At 37.6% G+C, this 19,328-nt stretch overlaps 1 protein-coding gene across 12 annotated transcripts in view; it reads right to left on the bottom strand.

Annotated features, from left to right (window-relative positions):
* LOC127845676 (WW domain-containing oxidoreductase-like) overlaps window positions 1-17,531 on the bottom strand; it is a 323,591-nt gene extending 306,060 nt beyond the window's left edge. For 8 of the 12 annotated variants that reach the window (XR_008033317.1, XR_008033315.1, XR_008033320.1 and 5 more), the window contains exons 1-4: window positions 17,364-17,530; window positions 14,392-14,456; window positions 8,850-8,907; window positions 5,406-5,581 (exon numbers count right to left, since the gene is read on the bottom strand). Coding sequence is in view for 6 of the 12 variants with exons in the window: in XM_052376731.1 (XP_052232691.1) it covers window positions 5,406-5,581; window positions 8,850-8,907; window positions 14,392-14,456; window positions 17,364-17,458 (394 nt within the window). In the remaining 6 variants the exon portion in view is untranslated. Of the gene's footprint in view, window positions 1-5,405; window positions 5,582-8,849; window positions 8,908-14,391; window positions 14,457-17,363 lie in introns of all 12 variants that reach the window. The other 4 variants (XM_052376734.1, XM_052376732.1, XM_052376733.1 and 1 more) reach the window with 2 other exon arrangements.
* Window positions 17,532-19,328: the final 1,797 nt, after the last annotated feature.

Below are 19,328 nucleotides of genomic sequence, written 5' to 3'. Positions count from 1 at the left end.
TACCTACCAATACCGCTGTTGGCCCAGCTACCTACCTATACCACTGTTGGACCAGCTACCTACCTATACCACTGTTGGTCCAGCAACCTACTTTTACCACTGTTGGCCCAGCTACCTACCTATACCACTGTTGGCACAGCTACCTACCTATACCACTGCTGGCCCAGCTACCTACCTATACCACTGTTGGTCCAGCTACCTGCGTATATAATGTTGGCCTAGCTACCTTCCTATACCATTGTTGGACCAGCTACCTACCTATACCATGTTGGCCCAGCTTCCTACGTATACCATGTTGGCCCAGTTACTTACCTATTCCATGTTGGCCCAGCTATCTACCTATACCACTCTTGGCCCAGCTACCTAACTATACCACAATTGGCCCAGCTACCTACCTATATCACTGTGGGCCCAGCTACCTACAAACTTCACCAGGTTTGGCCCAGCTACCTACAAACTTCACCACTTTTGGACCAGCTACCTACCTATATCACTGTGGGTCCAGCTACCTAACTATACCACTGTTGGACCAGCTACCTACCTATATCACTGTGGGTCCAGCTACCTAACTATACAAGTGTTGGACCAGCTACCTACCTATACCACTGTTGGCCCAGCTACCTACCTATATCACTGTGGGTCCAGCTACCTAAATATACCAGTGTTGGTCCAGCTACCTAACTATACCACTGTTGGCCCAGCATCCTACCTATATCACTGTGGGTCCAGCTACCTAACTATACCACTGTTGGACCAGCTACCTACCTATATCACAGTGGGCCCAGCTACCTACCTATACCAGTGTTGGACCAGCTACCTAACTATACCACTGTTGGCCCAGCTACTTACCTACACCACTGTTGGACCAGCTACCTACTTATACCACTGTTGGACCAGGTACCTACCTATACCACTGTTGGACCAGCTACTTACCTACACCACTGTTGGACCAACTACCTACCTATACCACTGTAGGCACAGATACCTACCTAACTCGGTTGGTCCAGCTACATACCTATACCACTGATGGTCCAGCTACATACCTATACCACTGTTGGTCCAGCTACATACCTATACCACTGTTGGACCAGCTAACTACCTATACCACTGTTGGTCCAGCTACCTACCTAACTCTGTTGGTCCAGCTACATACGTATACCACTGTTGGCACAGCTACCTACCTATACCACTGTTGAACCAGCTACCTACCTATACCACTGTTGGACCAGTTACCTACCTATACCACTGTTGGTCCAGTAACCTACCTATACCACTGTTGGACCAGCTACCTACATATACCACTGATGGCCCAGCTATCTTCCTATACCACTGTTGGCACAGCAAACTTTCTAAACCACTTTTGGCCCAGCTACCTACCTATACCATTGTTGGACCAGCTACCTACCTATACCACTGTTCAATTTTTTCACCTATAAAACCATGCGTAAAATATCTCCTCAAGACAGGAATCCGCTCAATTCCAAATACCGGTCATTCTTCAGATCAAAATTGGGTCATTCCATACGTAATTGTACCTCTCTAAACAGCTCAGGGCCGGTTTATTGCACCTTAGACCCAGTGTCAAAAAAGTTGTGAATAGCGGATTAAAAAAGCGAGAAATTATTAAAGGTGGTCGAAAAAATTGCAAACTGTAAAAAATCGCAAAACAATTTAAAGATACTTGTCCAGTGATGTACATATCGATCAATAGAGGTGATAATACCGATTATAATTACTGAAAACAAACATAGAGTTCTTAAGTGTGGCTTGTTTTTTGTGTAAGAAGCCGTGCTTTTAATTATCTTAATGCTATTTAATTTTGTGTTGCTTATTACAATTGCTTATTTAGTGTCATATAAAATGGTGATTTGCAGAGTTATTGAAGCAGTTGCATTAAGATATTCATTTAGATTTTCAAATTGGTAATTAAGATAACTAAGACTAACAAGAGCACCGCCTTGCAGGTGCAGACCGCTCATCTATTTTCTTTTTAAAGGTGAAGGGACTCTCAATTTCAATCACAAAGGAGGGAGGGGTGGAGTGAAGAGGGGTGTTTAGTGTGGGGATGTGGACATTTATTACATTAGCTTCCAAAAATGCGAAAAAAAAAATGCAAAAATAAACAACAAAAAAATTATGGGGGTGGGGGGGAGTGGGGGGGATTCTTGGGTGCAATGGTTGGACGGTATTTCAAAAATAAAATAATAAAAATAAATATTTGTGTTTTTTAACCGTTTCAAAAAAAACAAATTGGGGGAGGGTGGGGTGGGGGGGGGTACAGTGTGAGGGTGTGGTGGTCATTTGTGAGATGATCTTAAAAAAAGGAAAAAAATTAGGGGGGGGGGATTCGGGGGGGAGGGGAGGAGGGCACGGGGGATTGTTTGGGTGAAGTCTATTGTGGTATGTCAGGTAAGAGTAGTTTTGTCAAAGTATCAGCCAAATCTAATCATAATTAAAGAAGTTATGGCAATTTTAGCAAAATTTAATAATTCGACCTTGAGAGTCAAGGTCATTCAAAGGTCAAGGTAAAATTCAACTTACCAGGTACAGTAACCTCATGATAGCATGAAAGTATTTGAAGTTTGAAAGCAATAGCCTTGATACTTTAGAAGTAAAGTGGATCAAAACACAAAATTTAACCATATATTCAAAGTTACTAAGTCAAAAAAGGGCCATTATTCCGTAAAAATGACAACCAGAGTTATGTAACTTGTCCTTTTACTGTACTCTTATGATAGTTTGCAAGTGTTCAAAGTATGAAAGCAATATCTATGATACTTTAGGAGTAAAGTGGACCAAAACACAAAACTTAACAAAATTTTCAATTTTCTAAGTATGAAGGGCCCATAATTCCGTCCAAATGCCAGTCAGAGTTACATAACTTTGCCTGCACAGTCCCCTTATGATAGTTAATAAGTGTTGCACGTATGAAAGCAATAGCTTTGATACTGTAGGAATAAAGTGGACCTAAACACAAAACTTAACCAAATTTTCAATTTTCTAAGTATAAAAAGGGCACATAATTCTGTCAAAATGCCAGTCAGAGTTACATAACTTTGCCTGCACATTCCCCTTATGATACATGTAGTTAGTAAGTGTTGCAAGTATGAAAGCAATAGCTTTGATACTTAAGGAATAAAATGGACCTAAACACAAAACTTAACCAAAATTTTTAATTTTCTAAGTATAAAAAGGGCGCATAATTCTGTCAAAATGCACGCCAGAGTTATCTAGCTTTGCCTGCCCAGTCCCCTCATGATAGTAAGTAAGTGTACCAAGTTTGAATGCAATAGCATCGATACTTTCTGAGAAAAGTGGACCTAAACGCAAAACTTAACCGGACGCCAACGCCAACGCCAACGCCGACGCCAAGGTGATGACAATAGCTCATAATTTTTTTTCAAATAATAGATGAGCTAAAAATGTCCAAACCTCCTTCTAAGCAAATGCGCGTCGAATTATCTCTACAAGACAAAATCAAATTGATAAAAGAGTCAGAGATATTCCCTAAACCTACACTCAAGATGCTGTCAGAGAAATAAGGGGTAGGAAAATCGACAATCGGGGTTATCGTGCGAAAAAAGTAAATTCACCTAAGAAATGCATACATGTATAAAATAGTTTGTTATTCAGGGTGCACTTTTTGATTTATGTTGTGACTGATATTGCTGATATATGTAAAATAAGTATTAAAATTTGCTGAAAGTGTTTTTCCACATAAGGCTATGTAATTGACTTTCTGAATGTTAGATAGTCAATGTCCCCTCTAAACCGGAATTCTCTCTAGGCACAGATACCTACCTAACTCGGTTGGTCCAGCTACATACCTATACCACTGATGGTCCAGCTACCTACCTATACCATTGTTGTACCAGCTACCTACCTATACCACTGTAGGACATGCTACCTACCTATTCCACTGTTGGACCAGCAACCTACCTATACCACTGGTGGACCAGCTACCTTCCTATACCACTGTTGGCCCAGTTACCTTCCTTTACCACTGTTGGACCAGCTACCTACCTAAACCACTGTTGGCCCAGCTTCCTACTTATACCACTGTTTGCCCAGCTACCTACCTACACCACTGTTGTACCAGCTACCTTCCTATACCACTGTTGGTCCAGCAACCTTCCTATACCACTGTTGGCCCAGTTATCTTCCTATACCACTGTTGGACCAGCTACCTACCTATACCACTGTTGGTCCAGCTACCTACCTATACCATTGTTGGCCCAGCTACCTACCTATACCACTCTTGGCACAGCTACCTACCTATACCACTGTTGGCCCAGCTACCTGCGTATATATTGTTGGCCTAGCTACCTTCCTATACCATTGTTTGCACAGCTACCTACCTATACCATGTTGGCCCAGCTTCCTACGTATACCATGTCGGCCCAGTTACTGACCTAAACCACTTTTGGCCCAGCTACCTAACTATACCACAGTTGGCCCAGCTACCTACCTATATCACTGTGGGCCGAGCTACCTACAAACTTCACCACTTTTGGCCCAGCTACCTCACTATACCACTGTTGGACCAGCTACCTACCTATATCACTGTAGGCCCAGCTACCTAACTATACCACTGTTGGACCAGCTACCTACCTATTTCACTGTGGGCCCAGCTACCTACCTATACCAGTGTTGGACCAGCTACCTACCTAAACCACTGTTGGACCAGCTACCTACCTATACCACTTTTGGCCCAGCTACCTACCTATACCACTGTTGGCCCCAGTTATCTTCCTATACCACTGTTGGACCAGCTACCTAACTATACCATTGTTGGACCAGGTACCTACCTATACCACTGTGGGCCCAGCTACCTACAAACTTCACCACTTTTTGCCCAGCTACCTACCTTAACAACAGTTGGACCAGCTACCTACCTTTACCATTGTTGGACCAGCTACCTACCTTTACCACTGTTGGTCCAGCTACCAACCTATACCAATGTTGGCCCAGCTACCTAACTATACCTCTGTTGGACCAGCTACCTACCTATATCACTGTGGGCCCAGCTACCTACAAACTTCACCACTATTGGACCAGCTATCTACCTATACCACTGTTGGACCAGCTACCTTACTATATCACTGTTGGACCAGCTACCTACCTATACCACTGTTGGCCCAGCTACCTACCTATACCACTGTGGGCCCAGCTACCTACAAACTTCACCACTTTTGGCCAAGCTATCTACCTATATCACTGTTGGCCCAGCTACCTACCTATACAACTGTTGGACCAGCTACCTACCTATATCACTGTTGGTTCAGCTACCTACCTATACCACTGTTGGCCCAACTTCCTAGCTATACCACTGTTGGCCCAGCTACCTACCTATACCACTGTTGGCCCAGCTACCTACCTATACCACTGTTGGTCCAGCTACCTACCTATACCACTGTTGGCCCCAGTTATTATCACATATTTGCCAGTCAAGTCACGACCACTTAGGATATGAAGTGCAGTACTACTGCCATCAAATTTCTGCCGAAATGTTTTACGAGATGATTCTGTTTCAGCAAACGCTAACCGTGGATCTGTGAATGTTGTTTTCTTATTGACATGACTGCAAATAAAGAACTAGACTCACAGAAGTGACACATAATAGCCATGAAGAATGATCTTATGGAATATTAGATATAAAAACAGTGCACAACTATTGTAATTTTTTTTTAAAATAAAAATCTCACATGCACAACTTCACATCATAAGGAACAATGTCCCCAAGGTTTGGATGTTTATTTAAAAATGTATGAAGCTAATTTTGACAAGTTTTTGTCTTCTGACAGACAAACAGACGTCCATGCCCCCTTCGTAATTCCAGTTTACTTCACATAACATTGTTGCTGATGAAAAAAATATGTCTTGTTCTAAGAAAACTGGGCAAAATGCAGTCCACACAGGCTAATTTGGGACGACACTTTACACATATGCATTATGCCCAGTTTTCTCAGAACACGACACATATCAAGTTCGGAAATCAATGTATTAAGTAACATTACTTAATTTATTTTTGAATTGTTTTAACTGTGTGTCAAACTAAGCATGGTGTATAATTTGATCTATAACTATTTTGTATGTACAATAATGCACATCAATCGAGTCAGACAATATCAGGCTGTGTTATTTGCATATTATTAAGCTGAAATGTAAATTTCTACATATGAGGGTATTTTTTATTCAATTTCTAAAAAGCTTCATCATGAATGGAATAATTAATTTAAGCCTTGCCTTTTCCCATGCCATATCAGACTTGTAGGAAATAATATTCAATTGACCTTTCGACAGCGAGAGTGAAGCAACGCCCCCCCCCCAATTTCAAGGGAGGTCACTCCGCCGAAGTCCGTCATAAAACTGGCTACACGAATCAGTAATTGGTACGTTTGAAGATATTCCCTATGATTTCGGTCCAAATTACATGAAATTTTTCTATTGCTATTATGTTTTATTTAAAATGTGTTAAATGTAATGTATCAAACGGGTGTTTAGCTCCCTTCAAAGATATAGTACCAGAAAGGCCGTTTACCAAAAAGGCTTCCCAAAAAGGCCAAATAAGTGAACCAAAAACGCCTCATGGTATACCACAAAGGCCATACAATATTTTTTATTATCATTGAATAGTTATGCTGAATATAATTATCATATCTATTAAATAGTCATAACTTTTTTATTAGTCTACTAAAAAGTCATTAATTTTATAATCACAGTCGGCGAATTATCGCCAATTATCACATACAGTATGAATTGTTCTTTTGTCACAATACTTTTCATTGAGTAAAAGAGGTTTCAGTTTTTTAATTAAAAGCCGTTAATTTTGCAACCAAAGGCAACATTGCAAATGTGGCACAGGTAAGTAAATTTATTATATAAGAAGACGAAGAACGTTTTATTGAAATCCGATATAACACATATCTACAATGCATTTGGTCAAAATGACCCATGAGAATTGTTATTATCGTATAACATAGTCAATGTCGTAAAAAAGGTAACATACACAATATATTATTAATTTCCTCTTAAACCATTTTTTGCAATGTTTAAAATATAAGAAGTTGAAAGAATTTTCAGGTACAAAAAAACATCGCTAATCAGACTGGGTATCAAAGTGTCAAGGGTCATTCACAGTTTGTGACATCTGTTTTGATAACGGATTAGTAGAAAGCCCACATATGGTGTAAAATGACAATTATTGGCACCTATGGATAATTACATGCGCATTTTAAAATAGTTTCTTAACTTTTAACGATATAAAACTAGCTACATTAAATTTGGAAGACTTAAACCGAAAGAAATAAAAATGCTTGATTCTATGTGATATTATAAAAAATTATAACTGATTGTCTTTATTATTCCGCATTTACTTAGCATTAATAATATATTTAGCAAAGTTTAGAATGTCTTTTTTATTAGCCGACTGCATTAGAATGTCAAATTCATTTAACGTTGGCCACTTTGAAAATATGGTTTTAAATGTTCCTTTCTAATTTCTCTATAGGACAAACAAGTAAAAAGTGATACTCATTTTCTATAGTGTGTCCGTTGCTAAACTTCCTTTTTCTATTTTCGCGTAGTATCTTATTATAACGACCTTAGAACAAACGTAGATGTATTTTGCTTTCGGGCGATCGCTTAATATGTTCGGATTAAGCGATTTGTGTGGACAACCACTAAGACGAATTCAACGTTTGCATTTTTTAAAGATAAGTACCCGGTTTAGGGAACGCAAAAAACGTAGTTCCATCTTTTAACCATCTGGATACATTGTGTCTGAATAACAAGTGCATTCAGCACCTTTTAACCATTTTCTTTGTTTCAAACACAGAATAACGTATCAGCTAATGTGTCGGACAACGGCGAGTTTGACGGACAAAATGGTGGATAGAAACGGACCTAATCTATGCTGAAATCTGATTGGTTAATAAGCCTGTCAATCAATCGGCTGTCGAAAGGTCAATTACATGTACATGTATATTTATTCAACAACCATAAATTATCTACAAATTTCTATGAATTAAATGAACATTTTAACTTAGCTCTATGTTTGAATGCGCGGCTTTGAAATAAAATGTCAATATATCATTTGGCAGGTTTAGGAATTATCTCCCTTTTATAGCTTATTACTTCCCTTGGATTGTATTTTTGACTTTTGACCTTGAAGGATGACCTTGACCTTTCACCACTCAAAATGTGCAGCTTCATGAGATACACATGCATGCCAAATAAGAAGTTGCTATCTTCAATATTGCATAAGTTATCACAAAACTTTAACCAAGGCTAAAGTTTTGGGACAGAATGACAGACAGACAGGCCAAAAACATGCCCCTGATCATTCGATCCGGGGGCATAAAAAATGTCTTGTAATATATCTTACACAAAATCATTTCTTATATCTTTTTTAAAATCAAACACTGATTCAGTACAGGGACTTATCCTTTATCTCTTTATCACGGTTTTTAAGTTATGACTTTTTGGTTTATATTTGATCTCTTACGAGGAAATCATTATTGTAACTCACCCAATGTTATTGAAAGTTATTTCACTTGCTATAACTTGTATTTTCTGGTTTATAAACATGATATGCCTATAAACATTACAAAAGTAGGTAAAGGTTAAATATAAATTGACACCTCTATATACAACTATTTTGATCACAATTTTTTTTTTAAAGAGATTAAAGATAGACTAACAACACAGAAGGTTTAATGTACTCAACATAGCATGCAAGGTATCAACAAACAAGGTAATATACTCCTCCTGTAAGACTAGCTAGCAAAACAGAAGATTAAGTAAACTCTACATCGAAGATTTGCTAAAAAAAATATGTTTTTGTATACTCCACATAAAAGACTGTTCCATCATCTTGAATCTGTCTCTCCCACCCATAGGGTAACTCTGAAAGACCAAGACTACCATGTTATTAGGAGAAACTTTTCATTTAAATGGGCCGTGCTCTGTGAAAATGGGGTTTAATGAATGTGCATAAAGTGTCATCCCAGTTTAGCCTTGCAGTCCACTCAGGCTAATCAGGGATGACACTTTCCGCTTATATTATACTTTTCATTTACAGAGAGTCTCTTCTTAGCAAAAATCCAGTCTTTGCCGAAAGTGTTGTCCCTTGTCTGCACAGGCTATTCTAGGACGACACTTCATGCACATGCATTAAGGCCCCTTTACACAGAGCACAGCTCAAATGTTAAACTATTGATTAATATCAAGAAGGTTTATCTAAACAAGAGGGCCTAAAAGGCCCAAAGTCGCTCACCTGGCCCCGTGTTCACAAAACATTTTTTGCAATCGAAAATCGATTTTGCTTGTCATTGAAAATGAATTTCCATTTAAGTTGATAGGCAAAAATAAAAATCGATGTCAGTCAAAATCGATTTTCGATTGCAAAATCGTTTTGTGAACACGGGGCCTGAGATAACAAGATATTATTGGGATTAATCTTCTGACCAAGTTTCATGAAGATCGGAAAAATAAATGTGGCCTCTAGAGTGTTAACAAGGTTTTACTATAGCCATATAAGGCAAAATGCCCTGCCAACCGGCATCATTTTTTGAACTCGTCCAAGATATTATCGGGATGAATCGGTGGCCTCAAGATTTTACCATAGCCATATTAGGGAAAATGCCCCGCCCCTTGAAAGCCATGTTTTTCAAGCAAACATAAATATTTTCATACTCATCCAAGATATCATTAACACCAATCTCCTGACCAAATTTCATGAAGATTGGACAATGAATGTGGCCTCGAGAGTGTTAACAAGGTTTTACTAAAGCCATAGAAGGAAAAATGCCCCGCCCCTGGTGGCCATTTTTCTAGAGCAACCAAAAACATTTTCAAACTCATCCAAGATATCATTGGGACAAATCTTCTGACCAAGTTTCATGATTATCGGAAAAGAAATGTGGCCTCTAGAGTGTTAACAAGGTTTGACTATAGCTATGAAAGGAACAAGAGGGCCTGAAAGGCCCAAAGTTGCTCACCTGTGATTCAAAGGAACTGACCTGTTCTGTGCAGCACAAGATGTCATTAAAACAATATGTTCTTACCAACTTTCATGACTAGTGAACAACCTGGCAGCCACGTTTTTCAACAGACCAGAACCATTTTCATACACATTCAAGATATCATTTAAACAAATATACTGACAAACTTTCATGAAGATTCATAAGTCCATATAAGGAAAAATGCCCCGCCCACTGGTGGCCATGTTTTTCAAGCAACTGGAACCACTTTCGAACTTGTCCAAAATATCATTGGGACAAATCTTCTGACAAAGTTTCATGATGATTGTACAATAAATATGGCTTATAGAGTGTTAACAAGGTTTAAACCTATAGCTATATAAGGAAAAATGCCATGCCCCCTTGGTGGCCATGTTTTTACACCAACCGGAACCATTTTCGAACTCATCCAAGATATCATTGGGACTAATCATCTGACCAAGTTTCATGATGATCGGACAATAAATGTTGCCTCTAGAGTTTTAACAAGGTTTTACTAAAGCATGATATATAGCCATATTAGGAAAAATGCTCCGCCCCCTGGTGGCCATGTTTTTTAAGCAACCGAAATCATTTTCAAACTCATCCAAGATATCATAAGGACAAATCTTCTGACCAAGTTTCATGAAAATCGGAAAATAAATGTGGCCTCTACAGTGTTAACAAGGTTTTACTATAGCCATATAGCCTTATAAGGAAAAATGCCCGGCCTCCTGATGGCCATGATTTTAAAGAAACCAAAACAATTTTGGATCTCATCCAAGATATCATTGGGACAAATCTTCTGACCAAGTTTCATGAAGATCGGAAAATAAATGTGGCCTCTAGTGTGTTAACAAGGTTTTACTATAGCTGTATAAGGAAAAATGCACCATCCCCTGGCGGCCATGTTTTTCAACCAACCTGCATCATTTTCGAACCAGTCCAATATATTATTGGGATGAATCTTCTGACCAAGTTTCATGAAGATTGGACAATAAATGTGGCCTCTAGAGTGTTAACAAGATTTTACTATAGCCATATATAGCCATATAAGGAAAAATACCCCGCCCCTTGGCAGCCATGTTTTTCAAGCAAAGGAAAACATTTTTAAACTCATCCAAGATATCATTGGGACAAATCTTTTGAGCAAGTTTCATGAAGATCGGAAAATAAATGTGGCCTCTAGAGTGTTAACAAGGTTTTACTATAGCCATATAAGGAAAAATGCCCCGCCCCTGGCGGCCATGTTTTTCAACCAACCAGCATCATTTTCGCACTCGTCCAAGATATTATTGGCATGAATCTTCTGACCAAGTTTCATGAAGATCCGACAATAAATGTGGCATCAAGAGTGTAAACAAGATTTTACTATAGCCATATAAGGAAAATTGCCACGCCCCTTTGCAGCCATGTTTTTGAAGCAAACGTAACCATTTTCAAACTCATCTAAGATATCATTGAGACCAATCTTCTGACCAAATGTCATGAAGATTGGACAATAAATGTCACCTCTAGAAAGTTAACAAGGCAAATGTTGAGGCTGCACAATGGAAGAAGGACAAAAGGCAATCACAAAAGCTCATCATGAGCACGTTGTGCTCAGGTGAGCTAAAAATAGATTACTGAACCAGGTAAAACGAGGGAGATAAATACTGCAAAATTATGTACATGTTTTCTTTCTTTCAGCTATCTCTTAGTTAAGTCTCAATTTTGGAACTCATCCAAATCTTCTGACCAAGTTTCATGAAGATCGGAAAATAAATGTGGCCTCTAGAGTGTTAACAAGCTTTTACTATAGCCGTATAAGGAAAAATGCACCACCCCTCTGGCGGCCATGTTTTTCAACCAACCTGCATCATTTTCGAACCAGTCCAATATATTATTGGGATGAATCTTCTGACCAAGTTTCATGAAGATTGGACAATAAATGTGGCCTCTAGAGTGTTAACATGATTTTACTATAGCCATATATCTCCATATAAGGAAGAAAAACCCGCCCCTTGGCAGCCATGTTTTTCAAGCAAAGGAAAACATTTTTGAACTCATCCAAGATATCATTGGGACAAATCTTTTGAGCAAGTTTTATGAAGATCGGAAAATAAATGTGGCCTCTAGAGTGTTAACAAGGTTTTACTATAGCCGTATAAGGAAAAATGCACCAACCAACCAACATCATTTTCGAACTCGTCCAAGATTTTATTGGCATGAATATTACGACCAAGTTTCATGAGGATCAGACAATAAATGTGGCATCAAGAGTGTAAACAAGATTTTACTATAGCCATTTAAGGAAAATTGCCACGCCCCTTTGCAGCCATGTTTTTGAAGCAAATGTAACCATTTTCGAACTCATCTAAGATATCATTGAGACCAATCTTCTGACTAAATGTCATGAAGATTGGACAATAAATGTCGCCTCAAGAAAGTTAACAAGGCAAATGTTGGCGCCGCACAACGGACGAAGGACAAAAGGCAATCACAAAAGCTCACCATGAGCACGTTGTGCTCAGGTGAGCTAAAAATAGATTACTGAACCAGGTTTAACGAGGGAGACAAATACTGCAAAATTATGTACATGTTGTCTTTCTTTCAGCTATCTCTTAGTTGATAGGCTCATCATAAGTGATAATAACTAAAACAGTTATGTTAATTATGAACATTATGTGTTATGAAAAATTTCATGATACAGTTAATGTTACATAAGAATGACACAATAAAACCAAACATTACTACACAGGAAACAAATGTTCTGACCAAATTTCATAAAGATTGGGCAAAAAATGTGTCTTAAAGACTGCTGACATGTTTTCACTATATACATATGATAGAGAAAACTGCCCCACCTCCTGGCGGCCATGTTTTTCCACCCACCATGACCATTTTCATACTTGTCCGAGATATCTATAAAATCGATGTTTAGCTTTTTTTTTATGATGATTAGGCAAATAATGTGACTTCTAGAGTGTTCACAAGCTTTTTTTACTTTATAAATATAAGGAAAATGACCCCCCTCTGGCGGCCATGTTTTTTTACCGATCAGAACCATTTTCAAACTCAACCGTCATATCTAGAAAACGCATGTTCTGACCAAATTTTATCAAGATTGAACCAAAAATGTGACTTCTAGAGCGTTCACATGTTTTCACTATGTACATATAGACAAAACTGCCCCGCCCCCTGGCTGCCATGTTTTTTCACCGATCTGGACCATTTTCGAACTCATCCGAAATATCAATGAAACCAATGTTTTGACCAAGTTTCATGATGATTGGGCAATAATTGTGACTTCTAGAGTGTTCACACAAGGTTTCTCTATAGCCATATAAGGAATACTGCCCCGCCCCCTGGCGGCCATGTTTTTCAATGGACTGGAACCATTTTTGAACTCAACCAACATATCACTTAGACAAACATTTTGACAAGATTACATGAAGATAGGGCATCAAATGTGACTTCTACAGTGTTCACAAGGTTTTCTTTTTTTTGACCTAGTGACCTAGTTTTTGTACCCAGCATGACCCAGTTTCAAACTCAGTCGCGATCTCAATCGGACATATGTTCTGACCAAGTTTCATGAAGATTGGATAATAAATGTGGCCTCTAGAGTGTTCACAAGGCAAAATGTTGACAACACAATACGGACAAAAGGCGATCACAAAAGCTCACCATGAGCACGTTGTACTCAGGTGAGCTAAAAAGTATGTGTTGGAACAGTACAATTGGAAATTATTTGTGTTAATAATAAGTGTTTTCTTATCGGAGGGAAATTTCATAACGAATATTTTGTTCTCCTGATCTTAAAATACATCTTATAACAACTGCATGTTTTGCTTTGGCCTCCGGTAATGAAAGAAAAGTTTTTGAATTATTAATCTGATAATTCCAAATGGTATTGGTATAACTCTTAAAATTAATAAAGAAGTACCGAAACCGATACCAAACAAGAGCTGTCACCATCAAATGACATATGCCCCCGAAAAACACTTTTTGGAAACCTAAACGCAGATTTCGAAACATAAACGTGGACTCTAAGTTCAAGGTATAGGTCAAAGGGGTCAAATGTGTGTGCGTATGGAAAGGCCTTGTCCATATACACATGCATACAAAATATGAAGGTTACATCTGAAGTGACATAGAAGTTAAGCGCATTTTTCGAAACCTAAACACAAAGTGTGACTGTCAGATGGACAGTGCGATAACTATATGCGGGGGCATAAAAGGAGAGAAATCGCTTAAGGCTAACCCTTAAACATTAATAGCTAAATGTTCTCTTACTTCAATCTAACTGCAACAAAAAGTTGTAATCAGAGCTCAGGCTATAGTTTTTTTAGCAGTTTTATATTAAGAGGAACTAAAAATGTCATATCTGTTACAAGCCAACAATTACCTCCTGTAGCAACTTTCTTCTTCCCTGAGAGTGGATGTTCCCACTGTGTGGTCTGGGTAATGTGACTGAAAGGGATTTAAAGATGTTTAAGTGCAAAATTTTAAAACATATACCAGGTCATGTACTTATTCTTAAATGCATTTTTGGTCAAAATTAAACTATAACTATATTTAGGCATTAGTTTAATGACTGATATCAGAAGTAGTTGATGTACCATTTGATACCTTGTCATAACTTTGGTAGATTAAGGCTGTTAGGAATTCCAGTAAAATGATATTTAAAAAAGCACTACTAGTAGGGCTCTGATAGACAATATTAAGCCACTTTCATATAACTGAAAGATTTCTAAAATTATCTAAGGCTCTGGGAGTACGATGATATCAACCACCAGTAGTTTTTCTGCCTATTTTGGGAAAAGGAGTCTGACCAAATTGGGAATTTTTATCGACAAAATTGCTTCGTTAAGTACGAACATGTCAACCGTAAATCTAGATTCTAAAACAGCGTGATATTTGCAAAAGTTAAAGTTATAACTCGCTGCCCAAATAAGAACAAAAACTTTATATATATTTATATATCTGAAAACTACGTAACGTAGGCTTTTTTATGATATGTAATTTGTCAAAATTGGCCGAGAAATGAAAGTATAATTAAAAAAAAAGACGTTAGTGGGTACATCAAAATGTATAACCTCCGTGCTTCAATTTACGCTAATCGATAGCTACCGGTCACGTGACAAAGTATCGACAAGATATTTGCCGATACAGTCCTGTTTCATAGTCTTCTTATCAGTCTGTGTATGAACTAATTGACATGACGCCTTATCTATGATTGCTCCGCCCACTTAATCACGTGGCTCAGCGGGTAGCAAACCCAGACAAGCTAACACCAAAATGGCTTCATTGCCTATATACTGCATGAAGATTAACGCGATATTCCGGATTATTTTTATGGACTTTTTGACACCATACGAAACTTGTATAAGGGGTTTATGTCATTTAGTTATTCTGCGATTGCAAAAAACATACGTTTATAGAGAACATCAGCTAATTATAAGGAGTTTTTCGGTACATGAATCACGCTCTAAAACGCTTGCGCGCTGACCGAAATCGAATCTGTTATTACGTTAGATGTTGGTATTAGCAATAAATTAACACTTCTTCAACGGCATTTACCCATGTTATTTATGAAACATTTCCACTCGTGTATTTGACACGAAATAGCGCTTTAAACTGGGATTTCGGTGAAGTTTTACACGCTTTCTGACACCGAGTGTATTAAAATCCCACATGTTAATACGTATCAAAGTGATATTAATAATATTAAACATTGCTAATGGGACATTTATCAATCACTATAATTGAAAGTGCAAGACAGCACAATAAGTTTGGTAATTGTCATACATAAAGTAGCGCTGTATGAAGGGGAATTCAGTAAAGCTACCTGTATCAGACGCTGGCGCAGGTATTGACTTCTCCCAAGTTTGGCATTTATTGATTATATCAGTAATAATAAATCTTATTATATGGCATTTATCGATTCTATTAAAATAGAAACATATAATCGTTTGCACTTGTTTCTGACACACACAAAACTCGATTTATAACGGGGATTTCGTTAAGTTACGCAAAGTTGGTACCAATCATCTCTATTATTCTACAAGCACACATGATATAATTCATACTTAATAATGCGTAGTTATTTCTAACATAACATTTCCAATTTTTTAAATAAATAAATGCTCCATAAGGGTGATCTCGGTAATTCTACACATTGAAGCTTCCACTTGCTCTTGTCAAGACCGCATTTCCGCGTTTGAAATAGTATATATTTAATTAATCTAACTTATTGATACCGAATGTCAGAGTTACATAAAACCAATTCACACCGTTTTTGCCTTATTTCATTTCCGCTTTTTTCCCGAACAAATCAAACGAAACTCGTTGAAAAAAATGAGAACTAGGCATTCGATCTCAAAGGTGGATTAAAAGCGTTCATTTATGGTGACATCACATGTCTGCACACGTGTAGATACTGTTATTAATATAATATATCACGTGTCACCTTCTAATAACATGTATAATGGCAATAAAGTGCATTACTAGCAGAGTAATAAAACACAGCACAAATTAGGCTTCATGCTGGGTTTTATTTCTCTTTAAGTAATGCAGATGAACCTCGCTGATGTATATTAATGACCTAGTAACTGATCAAACTATTTAAAAAAAACGTGAAATATTATGTGATAATCAGATCGATAACATAAACTATTTAAATCTGCTATTATATCCGATAAAAATATATTGTCTTTGACAGTGTTGATGTTCAGTTGTTTGTGGTGACGACCGCATGCATTTATACATCTCTTACACTTCTCAAGATCTCTTTTCTGCTTTGGAAACGATATTAGTTAAATGTCACCAACCAATCTTTCAGGATAGCGATTGTCCCAGTTACATAGTCCCCATCGACACTGTTTAACCATTTTTAATCTACTTTTTTTAAAGAGGAAAACAAAAGAAACTCGCTAGAGTAAAAGTGAACCTATACATAGCTTGTCTAGAAAATGGCGGACAGTTCGTTGCTAACTAACGCGCCCGATTAATCGATCACTGATTGGTAGATCAGTTCTTAGATAAGAACTTGATTGACAGGCGACGTCATGTCAATTGTTTACCCTTCTTACATGTATTGATACTCCATTTCTTATTATTTTAAGATTATTTATTATACTCAAAGTATTCCAGATGGATGCATAAACAACTTATTATACTTCATATTATGTATAATTAATGCATCCGTTAATCGAGGCTTGATTTTGTTGTTTTTTATCCGAATTTAATGGTATCCGAATGCAAAGATTCACTAAAACTATATCGCGAAAACAAATTGCAAATATAACAAACTCTAATAATGCTAATGAGCATATTAACGTTTCTCTCAACTCCAGTACATATTGAATACAAATTTACTTTGCGTAGTATACTTCGCCATCCAAAGTAATTCGCTCTTCCCAACCTGCCGGAATTTCGTCTTCGCTATCAGTGTCTGCACTTGGATCAGCCATTTCGTAGAGAGGTTAAAGTGCACTAAACTAGGCGACTATACTATTCTCGATATTGGCTTACCCAAAGACCTATAGATAATGGAAATATTAGAGGTAGTACGCAAATTTTAACATAGATTTATCAATAATATGCATATTCTAAGTATAAAAGGGGCAATAATAATGACAAAATGCTTGACAGAGTTGTCTGCTCTTTTTTATAGGTTGGGGTGATGTTGGTAAACAAGTTTGCAAAATATGAAAGCAATATGTAAAGGGACAATGAAAATAAAAGGGGTAGTACGAAAACTTTAACATTTGCACTCTAACGCTAACGGAAACGGAAACGGTAACGGAAACGTCGACGCCGGGGTGAGTAGGATAGCTCCACTATATATATTTCATTTAATTGGGGGGGGGATGGATGGTAGGGGGGGGGGATAGGGGGTGAGAGGGGGAAATAATGTGGGGTGTGGTAATTTATAAGATGATGTTTAAAAAAATTGAGGGGGGGGGGGGGGGTAGGGGGGGGGGGGTGATTGGGGGGGGTATAATGTGGTGTGTGGTAATTTATTAGATGATGTTTAAAAAAAATAATTGGGGGGGGGTCTTGGGGGGGATTCTGGGTAGGGGCGTGGGGTATTGTTTGGGTGGAATCCATCGTGGCATTCAGGTAAGTGTTGTTTTGTCAAAGTATTAATAAAATGTGATCATAAATAAAGAAGTTATGGCAATTTAAGCAAAATGTTCAATTATCTAAGTGTAAAAGGGGCCATAATTATGTCAAAATGCTTGATACAGTGGTCTGCTCTTGTTTATAGATTGGGGTCATGTTGGTAAACAAGTATTCAACATATAAAAGCAATATGTCAAAGGATATAGGAAATATTTGGGGTAGTACGCAAACTTTAACATAGATTTATCAATAATATGCATATTCTTAGTATACAAGGGGCAATAATTATGACAAAATGCTTGATAGAGTTGTCTGTTCTTGTTTATAGGTTGGGGTGATGTTGGTAAACAAGTATGCAAAATATGAAAGCAATATGTCAAGGGACAATTAAAATAAATGGGGTAGTAAGAAAACTTTAACATTTGCTGCATATTCTAAATGCAAAAGGGGCCAATATTATGACAAAATGCTTGATAGAGTTGTCTGCTCTTGTTTATAGGTTGGGGTCATGTTGGTAAACAGGTATGTAAAATATCAAAGCAATATGTCAAGGGACAATGAAAATAATTGGAGAAGTACGCAAACTTTAACATTTTGCTGCATATTCTAAGTGGAAAAGGGGCCATAATTATTACAAAATGCTTGATAGAGTTGTCTTCTCTTGTTTATAGGTTGGGGTCATGTTGGTAAACAAGTATGCATAATATGAAAGCAATATGTCAAGGGACAAAGAAAATATTTGGGGTAGTACGAAAACTTTAACATGTGCACGCTAACGCTAACGCAGACGTTAACGCCGACGCCGGGGTGAGTAGGATAGCTCCGCTATATATATTTTATATATAATAGTCGAACTAAAAAAGGGAACATATCCCTTCGTAATTTTCGCATAACTTCTAATATGAGTATAATGGCAAACCAGTCCAACCATGTTATAGTAGTGGGCTCAATTAAATATTGCCGTTTTTATAAGCATACTTTAGTTTTAAAACAAAGCAAGAACAATCTGCATTCAAAATGATGTTCAACGTCATAACAATGAAGAAATGATGTAAAAAGGACGTTATGCGCATCAACGTTGTTACAATTCATTTTTGGTCCATGAAAAGACACCGTTGTCTGATGTATGCTTATTTCTAAAATAGCATAACCTAATATTAAACTAATGGCGGGACTTACAGAACGCATACCTATAATCTGACACAATTATGACAT

Source organism: Dreissena polymorpha, chromosome 9, assembly GCF_020536995.1.
Source record: "Dreissena polymorpha isolate Duluth1 chromosome 9, UMN_Dpol_1.0, whole genome shotgun sequence".
Lineage (NCBI taxonomy): Eukaryota > Metazoa > Mollusca > Bivalvia > Myida > Dreissenidae > Dreissena > Dreissena polymorpha.
Note: the sequence above shows the minus strand (reverse complement) of the source record. Positions and strands in the feature narration are given on the sequence as shown.